At 36.8% G+C, this 10,674-nt stretch overlaps 1 protein-coding gene across 1 annotated transcript; it reads right to left on the reverse strand.

Moving 5' to 3' along the window:
* Window positions 1–3,243: 3,243 nt before the first annotated feature.
* Window positions 3,244–9,296, reverse strand: Tomm7 (translocase of outer mitochondrial membrane 7). Its single transcript, XM_076863355.1, has 3 exons — window positions 9,120–9,296; window positions 7,261–7,309; window positions 3,244–3,473 (listed from the first exon to the last, which is right to left on the reverse strand). Exons 1-3 carry the CDS (start codon window positions 9,220–9,222, stop codon window positions 3,458–3,460), a joined length of 168 nt encoding a protein of 55 aa, XP_076719470.1. The 5' UTR covers window positions 9,223–9,296; the 3' UTR covers window positions 3,244–3,457.
* Between the last annotated feature and the right edge of the window lie 1,378 nt (window positions 9,297–10,674).

The following is a 10,674-nucleotide window of genomic DNA, read 5'->3' on the forward strand; positions in this document are numbered from 1 at the left end:
CATTATTCAGATTTAATGCAATTCCTATTAAAATCCCAATGACACTCTTAGTAGTAATAGAAAAATCAATTATGAAATTTATTTGGAAAAATAAGAGACCCAGAATAGCTAAAGCAATCCTCTGCAAGAAAAGTGAAGCAGAAGACACCACAATACCAGACCTGAAACTATACTACAGAGCTATAGTAACAAAAATGGCATGGTATTGACACCAAAATAGACTTGTAGACCTATGATACAGAATAGAGGACACAGAGACAAAACCCACATAAATACGGTTATCTCATACTAGACAAGGGTGCCAAAAACATTCACTGGAGAAAAGATAGCATATTAACAAACGGTGCTAGCAAAACTGGAAGTCCATATGTAACAAAATGCAATCAAACCTCTATTTCTCACCCTGCACAAAAATCAACTCAAAGTGGATGAAAGACTTAGGCACTAGAACAGATACCCTGCACCTAATAGAAGAAAAACTAGACCCAAATCTGCACCACGTTGGCCTAGGGTCTAACTTCCTTAACAAGACTCCTACTAAAGCCAAGAAGTAAAACAAGAATCAATAAATGGGATGGATTCAAACTAAAGAGAGCTTCTTCTCAACAAAGGAAACAATAACATAAGAGAGCCTACAGATTGGGAAAAATCTTTACCACAAGCACCTCCGATAAAGCATTAATCTCTAGGAAATATAAAGAACTCAAAAAACTTAACACCAAAGCAACAAATAACCCAATCAACAAATGGGTTAAGGAACAGACACTTCACAGAAGAAATACAATTGATCAGAAAATATATAAAAAAGTGATCAACATCTCTAGCAATTATAGAAATTCAAATTAAATCTACTCTTAAGATTTCATCTCATGTCAGAATGGCAATCATCAAGAATACAGGCAACAATAAATGTTGGCGAAATGTGGGGAAAAAGGTACACTCATACACTGCTGGTGGGACTGCAAATTGATGCAACCACTATGGAAAGCAATATGGAGATTCCCCAGAAAACTGGGACTGGAAGCACCAATTATCCCACTCCTTGGTCTATGCCCAAAGGACTTAAAATCAGCAGACTGTAGTGACACAGCCATATCAACGTTTATGCATTTGATGCATACAACCCAGAGGAATGTAGAGAACTAGGCTAAGTGGAAAAGGCCAATGCCAAAAGGTTACTTACCAATTCCATTGATATAACTTTTCTCGAAATGACAAAAAGGACAACAAATTACTGGTTGCCTGACTAGGGAGAGAAGTCAGGTAGACCAGTGGGCTATAAAAGGACACAAACTCTGAGAGAACATTTTCTGGGTACAGTATTCTGTCTTGACTGTATCAGTGTCAATAACCTGGTATTGTACTATAGTTTTGCAAGACTATACATAGCAAACTATTATAGCAAACTGAGTAGAGGGTACAGAGATCTTTCTGTATCATTTCTTATACTACATATAACATACAATTTTCTCAAAATACAGTTTAATTTTAAATAATAGCTGAAAAAGTGAAAACATGCTTCACCCAAGGCCTCACCACCTATTTCTGATTCACATCTGGGATGGGACCTGAATATATTCATTTCTTATGTATCTCTGGTTAATACTAGTTTTAGAGCTATAAAAACCACTGGTTTACATAGTAATGCTTTGGGGGCAACAATTACTGCTTTTGTTTTAGTAGAAGCCTAAATATCATGTGACTTCTTCACCAAGGGTTCTATGAACTACATAGCCTTGCCAGGACTCATAATCAAGTCCTATCAGCTTGGTGGTTTCCCTGAGCAAATCAAGGTTGAGAATAATCTTAAGGACTTTCTAGCTCCTAGCACAAAACACAGACCATAAACATTTGTCATTCTGGATTGCATTGCCTAAAATCTAAAATACAATAAAATACAGGAGCTTAGCTTCAAACATTTAACACTTTGATATATGTACACCAATTAGAGTGAGTGCTATATCCTATGCCTTTTGAACAAGGCTTAAACTTTGTTCCTTAGCTTCCTCACCTGGGATATTCAGAATTCCTTACTTAAAAGCAAATATTCTGTAGACAACTACAAGATAACTTCCAAAACACTACAAAACCAGTTACATTTTATCCACATTACTATCAAAATGGACACTCACCACAGCTTTGCTTTAATTTCTAAAAACCCTGGATGACAAAGAAAAACAAAACACCAAAATACTAAGCAAACAAGAATTCACTTAACATGCTTAACAGAAAGGGATGGGTGGGGACACAAACTTAGGCAATTCTATGGGACTTAACAACTTGTGCTCAGTTTTTAGCAAAACCATACGTGCCAAGATTCATAAAGATGGTGAAGCAATTACATGAAGTGCTTACCATAAATGGTTTCCTGCAGTTCTTAAGAATTCCATTTAAAACAAAACCCCCTTATGCAATAAGCCTGCAGTCTTCTCGGTCTCCATGGCAAAGAAAACTTGAAGAAACAGGATTAAATAGCAGAGGCATTTACATTAGAATTAAGGGGAAAAAATTTTTTTGATAATGACAGATCCAGACACCTGAAAGAGATTATATTCACAAATGATCATTCTATACTTAAAACACTGGATATTTAAAACATTCCAACACTGGGCCCCTCCCAAACTGTCATATCTTGTTTCGGGTTCTACTTTTCTTAATTCATTCTCTCTCTCAAACTAAGTAAATAGCTATTTTGTTAGAACAGAAAAAAACTAAACAATAGTGTTAAAATACAGGTAAGGATCCCAACAAACCAGCATCTAGAACTGAAAACTAGTTCCCATTAACTGCCCTTTCTTCTACCAGAAGAGGAAGTGTCACCATCCTGTGTAATCCCCAGGGCCACTTCACTGGATACTCTAGTTTGCTACCACCCCAGAAGAAAATCTTTGACTCACTAAATAAATAACAATTCCCCAATGCCATTCCTATCCCTAGCAACAGAGATGCCAAAACCCCTATTGCCTGTACTCAGAACTTCATTTCAATGTAATGGAATAGCCCAGTTTGTCACAAACTGAAACTTGTCTCCATTCTTCTTATCTGAGAACATCCCTGAAGGACTTGGTATTTACTGCAAAGGAAAACCAGAAACCATTTGTTAAGTGGTGGCCCAGGAATTGGGATTTTTGTTTTTTAAGGTGGCATATCAGCAAATACAAGATTCTGTTTTGAAAAAGTAACAAAAGGCTTAGTTTTTAGCTGATAGTTTTAGTGTGCTCTACTAAAAAAAGACACAATATAGAACATTGTTGAAAATATTTATTTTTATATAGTCCATCATAAATAAGTCAGGAGAGGTTCCACTCTGCCACAGATGCATCTGAGAGGTAAGAACCCTGTGCCATCCAATTGGTGACTGTCTGAATGATGTCCCATTGCTTATCCCAGCCAGAGCATACACCTTCCATGTTGTTCCTGTTGGATGACCTCTTCCAAATCCAGATGACAAAACAGTTCATCCCCAAAGTAGGCTAAAATATTTGTGAAGAGGAGAAATAAATTAAATCCCTAAACAAAAACTTTCTATACACAGCTTAAGAACTAGATTTTGTAAATTTTTATGTTTGCTTATCTATCAAATTCAGAGTTAAGACAAGAATCAACCTCGTGAAGCAAAATAATAAAAAACTAAACACACAGAACCATAAACACAATTTGTTACATTTGAGTGTAGTTACTTATTATAAACAAAAAGGATATGTAAGTTAATATGTAAACTCAATCAAAAGATAAATGATTAATGATTTGCATTAACTAGAAAAATTAATGAACCCAAATAATAAAAGTATCATTATTAGATGCAATATCAATGATACTGAAATAACATTTTTACTGAATGCTTTCTGTAAGTACCATTTACCATCCTTATTTTAAAGATGTGGAAACTGAGGCTTTGAGATGGTTACATATCATAAGTAGAAGAATAAGATGTGACCTAGGTGCTCTTAACCACATCCTTAGGCAATTTGCCTCCATTTCCCCTTCAACTTATTCTGACCCCAAACATTGCAGCCAGTAAACAGTCCAAATTCCCAATTTGCTAACTTGAAGCAACAGAATCAATAAAGGAGAAATGAAGTATTTCAAGTCTAAATCCTACAGTCCTGCTGATTGAAAGTGTGATTTCTGAGGACTGCAGATATAGCTCAGTAGGAGAGTGCTTGCCAGTATAAGGGTTTGATCCTGGTATTATAAAATAGAATGCAGTTTTTATTTAAAAAAAATTTCTCTATGCCTAGAAAACCCCAACATGCATCTATTTTTATTTAACCCCAAGTATTTTTGCTTACAGTTAAGACATGAAAATAAACTCTTCATTTATTTAGGTCTGCTCCTCAATGTAATAAGCACACAAAATAAAAAGAAGAGAAAATCTTCCTTAGCCTTACACAGATAATGAAAATAATTATTCTGTTAGTCAATTTATTTGCCTTAGTAATATTTTACTAAAATATTACCCCTTTATTCATTAAAATACTGCATTTTGAATAACTGTTCCTATCAAATAGCAATTGATGACCACATACAATGTACCAATCTGGGTGAAAAAGGAGGACACTAAGATGAATGTGGTTCTAAATCTCAAAAACCCAACAACTTGGCAAAGGAAATAAATCAGTAAATCATTAATCATAATATTTACAGAAATATTATACAAATAATAAATTTGTGTAAAACAACAGACTTTATATTAATTTTATATTAATAAAACCAAAGCATACACAATTCTGTTCCTTCAGGGTACAAAGTAGGCAACCTAGGAAGACTTCTTTAGTAGTCTCCCCAGAACAGTCAGTACAATATATGAAATTCCATTAACTGGACATCTTTTTGCAGGTAATCAATTTTTTCCTAAAACATAAGTACACCTGGAAAGGAAACCAGAATATATGACAGAAAAGACTGAGAAAGCACAAGAAAGGAAAGGAGCATTAAGAAAACAATAAAGTGAAAAAATGAAAAATTAGGTAGGGGTTGCTTCATCTAGTCTGCAACTTTGAAGATCAAAATTGGCTGGGATAACTGAAGCCAAAATAGTATACATTCCAGCCCCACCTCTGAATCCTATATCACCTAAGGTAGAAGGGTCATTTAATTAATTCAATACTTGTTGAGCAAAACATGTAATGAAAATAAACAACAGACATAATAAAAGGTAGAGAATGCCATTCACCAAAGAATACTCTGGGAACACAGAAATCTGATCAATTTCAGACAGGAGGAAAGTTTTGGCAGAAGCAACATTTGAGATTGGGCTGTTCTAGAAGCAGGTTTCCATCAGGTCGAAACTTAGGGGAAAAGTATTCCAGACTCAGGGACCACAAGCAAATAGACAATGTCATGAAAATATAATTTATTTATTTATTTATAATTTATTTATTCCAAGATTAGCATGCAATATCATATGGCTAGAGCATTGTTATCATAGAAGGTGGGAAGGATAAAGAAAATATCACCAAAAAGATTAAAAAATTACTATTAATAGTTTATTGATCACATTATTTGACAAGTATTGCTAACACAGTTAACACTTTACAGACAGTATTCTTATTCAATCCTCAGGGCAACCTTGTGAAATAGGTATTACTATGCCCAACTTAGGAAAGAGGAGCTGAGAAAGGTTAGTGGCCTTGGGGAAAGGTAGTTGATAATAATTTCCAGTATTTAGAAAATATTCACATAGTAATTCCATCTATGATCATGTGCCTAAGGTAGTTTTCCTAGGAAATAATTGGTCTATGGTCACTCAGTTAGTTAAGAGCAGATACATGATCTCAATGGCCGTTTTACAGAAAAGGAAATTAATAGTTCTTTGAACAAGGGCTAAGAAAAAAGGAACTTAGTGGGGCTCTGAAAGCAGTTTTAAGCAGACATGCCACAAAGGGTTAAAGGGAGAAAGGTAGGTGAAGAAAAGAGCAACGAGTGAAGACCATTTGTTGAAGAAGGTTATCAGGGAAAATAGTAACCACAAAAGTGGACAAGTTGAGGAAGACAGCATATGGTGGTACTTTTTTGAAAAGAAAAAGTACCTCTGAGATAGCAGTAAGGCAGAAGAGGTGGACAAAATTCCTATCAGATGACTCTATGCTGAGTACCAGGTACGATTACCTGTAGGAGTCCAAGTGTCCCAGTGAAAAGCCTTTGGAGATAGATGTTCCACCACCTGACTGTGTGACCTGTTCTCTAGGACTATAATGACAACTACAGATAATGTTTTTATAAAGCACCTAAAACAATAGCTGACACAGTGTAGGTGACCATGATTAATATTAGTATAGAGTAAACATTCCTTATTCAAAAATCTGATCTCCAAAACACTTCTGTTCCCAAATATTTTTTTAAAAATACTCAATCTGTATTATTATTTTCTGTCACTCTGGAAAGTGACTTAGAGGACAATTTGGAACAATCCGAGAATCTCAAATAACCAATGAAGTGTATTTTGGCAAACTACAAGAGATGTCTGTGAAACAATCTCAAACTGAAATCCCATAGCACCAGTAAGCAGTAGTCTGGTCATCACAGTGCCAGGAATATCAGACTTACCTGTTTGCTACATGTAAATAAGCTGCAGTTTGAATTTTGAATGCCCTCCAAAAGCCTATGTGTTAAAGGCTTGGATGCATATATATAATATGCATGTGTGTGTTTCCTCAAGTGTTTATCCAACATTAGCAAGACTGTTTCTGAGAAAGGAATACACAGCGCATTTTTAGCACCACAAATGTTCATATATTGGACTTACTGAACCCATAAGAATGCATCATAAGAAAATAAATCAAAATCTAAGTTTATATGCATTAAAAAGGTTAATTATATTGTTATGTATAATACTGAAAAACCTAAGTAATCCTTAAGTGGAAAATACATTGGACATCAATTCTAATTTTAGGTGGAAAAAACCCAGAAGCCTATATACCTTTGCTAAAATGATGTAAAAAGTTGTATTCAGGTGAATACAGATAAGATGGGAATACAGAAAATTAAAAATAGTTTCACGATTTAATGTGGTAGAATAATAAATTGGTTCTTTTCCTTTAAAATGTGTTTCACTATAATTATACCAAAAAAAAAAAAAAAAAATTTTTTTTGGAAGGGGACAAAGCAGGGGGCCAAACAGTTTACAAATTATTGCAGTTTATAATGCCTGGTGAAAGGTTCATGTCAACACCTACCACTGTTACTCTTTTGTTTCTCAATGTTTCAATACTAACATATGAGCATTTTTCCTGTAATGTTTATTTGTAAGAACAGTACCTCAAAACTGTTGGTTCAGGCATTCCAGGATCTGCACCCCTTTTAAATCCTGAAAGGAAGAGGGAGGGTGAAGAAGAAAAAAAAATACTAATTAATACCCCAGCAGACAAAAAAAAATCTACCTTTAAGGCTTTTTTTTAAACCCAACCTAGGACAGCTATCTAGATCTATCAACTCTATCTAGATATACTGGGGCTACAGAATAGTTTCCAATCTTCACTAGAATGTGAAATTATGTCCACGACTAATCAGAAGGAATAACAAGCTACTTAATTCTAGCATATACACAATTAGCACAGAAGCTCTTAGCATCCTCTACTTTTCATTATTGGTCATTACCCAGAAATAAGTTACAGCAATTCCCAAATCATACTGGATGACAGACTACAAAGAGCACAAAGACCAAAAAACCAACAACAGCTAATCTTTTTCAAAAACAAAACTGAGGATATCATATTTTATTCCAAACAAACCTCTCTTTTTATAAAGCAAAGTCTAGTGATACAAAAGAAAGGAGGCAGGGTGCAGTGGCACTCCCAATGAAGGATTGCAAATTCAAAGCCAGCCTCAGCAACTTAGCAAGGCCCTGTCTCAAAAACAAAAAGATAAAAAAAAAAAAAAAAAAAAAGGTTAAGTGTTCTGGATTCAATCCCTGGTTCCCATTCCCTCACCCAAAATTTTGATTTGATGATATATGCTAATTTGCTTAAATAACTGATTAAAATCAGAATATAAAGAACTGTGAGGGGTCTGAAATTTTACCCTATTTTCAGGACAACAAACTAGCCTTCCAGTTTCACAAGAGTTTAAGACACAAGGTTCTGAGTCAGTCACAGACAAGAGTTTATCATTCCCAGCGATAGCTGTAGTCAGAGTTTCATCATATTATCTTCAATAACCCAAGACCTGATGCAAAGCCCCAGGAAGAGGGCCAGCTGATAACTGCACATATAGTAAAGATAAATCCTACATTTAGGAAACCATAAACTGTTGGGCTAAAAGTATGTCTTCCTTTGGCTCTGGAAGGTTGTTCTATAAACACCCCCAAAAGATAACATGGAACCAAGGGTCATCAGAGTCTCCACACACAAGATTACAGAAAGACAAGAGCCCATGTAGAACTGTCTTTTAACTGGTGGCACATTAAAACCTTTCTGCTCTTAATGTCATTTTCTGCCACATCTTACAGCACTATATGCAATCAAGCCCTAAAATGTTTTGAATTACATAAGATTAATCTGTGGATGCAGGTTTTAGTGTGAATTAAAGAACCTTGGAATTAGTTTAAACATAAAGTTTAATTTTATATATAGTGTAAAAGAAACGACACTAATAAACAAGGAATAAGTTCTAGAAAGATAACTTTAACATAAATCTCAAAAGACCTGAGTTAGACGCTAGGATGAAAAAATTAACATGATGGTTGTCTTAGGAAAGGGAATCATTGTGCATAAAGGAAAATAAACTCTAGTATGCTAAAGGAAAACATTATCCATTCTTCTGATGAAAGCCACCTAGACCCACCTGGAGATGAAGAGAAACGCCCTGAAAACCCACGTGGTGCCAAATAGTTATCACTTTCACAGACATCGGGTCATCATCTAACCCCCACGACAATCCTGAAAAGTAAATCTTGCCTCCGTTTTACAGAATGGGAGGAATTACATCACTTGTTAAACACCACACAACTAGTAAAAGAGGGAATTCGGTTTAAATCGACCCCACTTGACCAGTCAGCCTCAGAAGACCTGCACGGCGGGATCACGTTTCCGTCTCCCGCTCGCGAAGGCCAAAGATGGAGTCGCAGACGCCATCAACCCCTTCCCTCAAGTCTCCTCCCAGGCTCTTCTCCCACTGACCCAAGTAAATCACGAGAGGAATAAAGCCCCAACGGATGGCAAACTGGCCGCCCTTGAAGAGCTGCTGCAGCCTCTGTTTAGCCTCTTTACTCAGCTTCACCATGGCGACGGCCGAGCGACGCAGTGTGGATCCCCACCGTAGTGACCCCTCGGTAATCCGAAAGGGAGGAGAGGCGCGCATGCGCTCTACACGGGCTTTACGGCAGGAGTCGTGAGCGTGACCAGCAGAGGTCGTAATTCATTGCTCTTAACCGGCCTAGCTCCTCCGCGGCGCTGCTGGTGGAATAATCTTGCGTAGTTGGCTTTCCTTTCTGCTTGAGATCTAGGCGTTCACGTTACTCAATTTAGTCGTCACCTGGGGTTGCGGTCCGCGATGGGATACTGGGAGGCACAGCTCTCCAAGTTTCTTGAACCTGAAACGACCTGTCTTCCCACAGTCTTAACTATTTTTAAAGCGCATCTCCAAAGTGGTCTTTTCTTCATATAAAAGCAATATTAAATCTGAAAGAACTGGGTTTTAGTCGCGACTCTGTGTGATTTGTTGTATAATCTTGAATAAGTTATCTAACTACTCAGAACATGTTTCTTGAAAGCCGGGAGTTGACCTGGAAGGAAGGGTATTAACTGAGGGACAGTATACATGCTTGCTTTATCGACGGACCCCACTCCCATCCCCAGCCTCGGTGTTCTTTGGACGTGTGTGTGAGTGTGTCTGCAGAGGGATTGAAACAAGGGGCACCCTACCACTGAGCTACATCCCCAGTCTTTTTTACTTTTTGAGACAGGATCTTGCTGCATTGCTGAGGCTGGGCTCGAACTACCAATCCTTCAACCTTAGCTTCCCAAATCGCGCCACCATCCTGACTTAAACGTTTTAAAATGCTTGCCAACGTTTTGAAATTTGGGAAATTTCACCTGAAATTTTGGACCTTTTCAAAAAAGCTGTCAATAAACATTGAAACAATCGAAGGCAGTTAATAAGAAATTACACTCCTGGGGCTGAGGTTGTGGCTCAGCGGTAGAGCGCTCGCCTAGCATGTGCGAGGCACTGGGTTCGATCCTCAGCATCACATAAAAATACAAACAAATTAAAAAAAGGTATTGTGTCCAACTACAACTAAAAAATATTTTAAAAGAAGAAAGAAAGAAATTACACTCCTGTTCGCCCATCTTGCCCTCAATGATTTAGAATTGCAGTAGTTCTCAACTCTAGCTGCACATTAAAATTACTCAAAGAGATTTAAAGTCATACTCCTGTTGCCAAGGATGCAAGCTATTCCTAGAAATTCTGATTCCTTTGTGGTCGAGCTTGGCCACTGATTTGCCTTTGCAGTTCCCAAGCTGATTCAAATGTGTAGCCAATCTGATCACTGTCATATTTGAGCTTTTGACTCCAGATCTAGGATTTCTTGATTTCTAAGGCTCTAAGAGACAGATATCTAAGGCTTGACCTTGAATATTTTCATGAGTCATTCCCAAGCTATATAGTCACATTTTCTGTGAAACTCTTAAATTCCCAATAGCACCTAAAAATTTACCCTTGCATTATAGTTTT

The sequence above is a fragment of the Callospermophilus lateralis genome, chromosome 1, assembly GCF_048772815.1.
Source record: "Callospermophilus lateralis isolate mCalLat2 chromosome 1, mCalLat2.hap1, whole genome shotgun sequence".
NCBI lineage: Eukaryota > Metazoa > Chordata > Mammalia > Rodentia > Sciuridae > Callospermophilus > Callospermophilus lateralis.

Bases quoted from the DNA above. Each gene is read 5' to 3' on its own strand.
- Tomm7 (XM_076863355.1), bottom strand. From the start codon at position 9,222: ATGGTGAAGCTGAGTAAAGAGGCTAAACAGAGGCTGCAGCAGCTCTTC. The intron at 7,310-9,119 runs GTCAGTGGGAGA...TCTTCCTTTCAG, and splicing joins TCCTCTCGTGATTTACTTGG to GATTTAAAAGGGGTGCAGAT.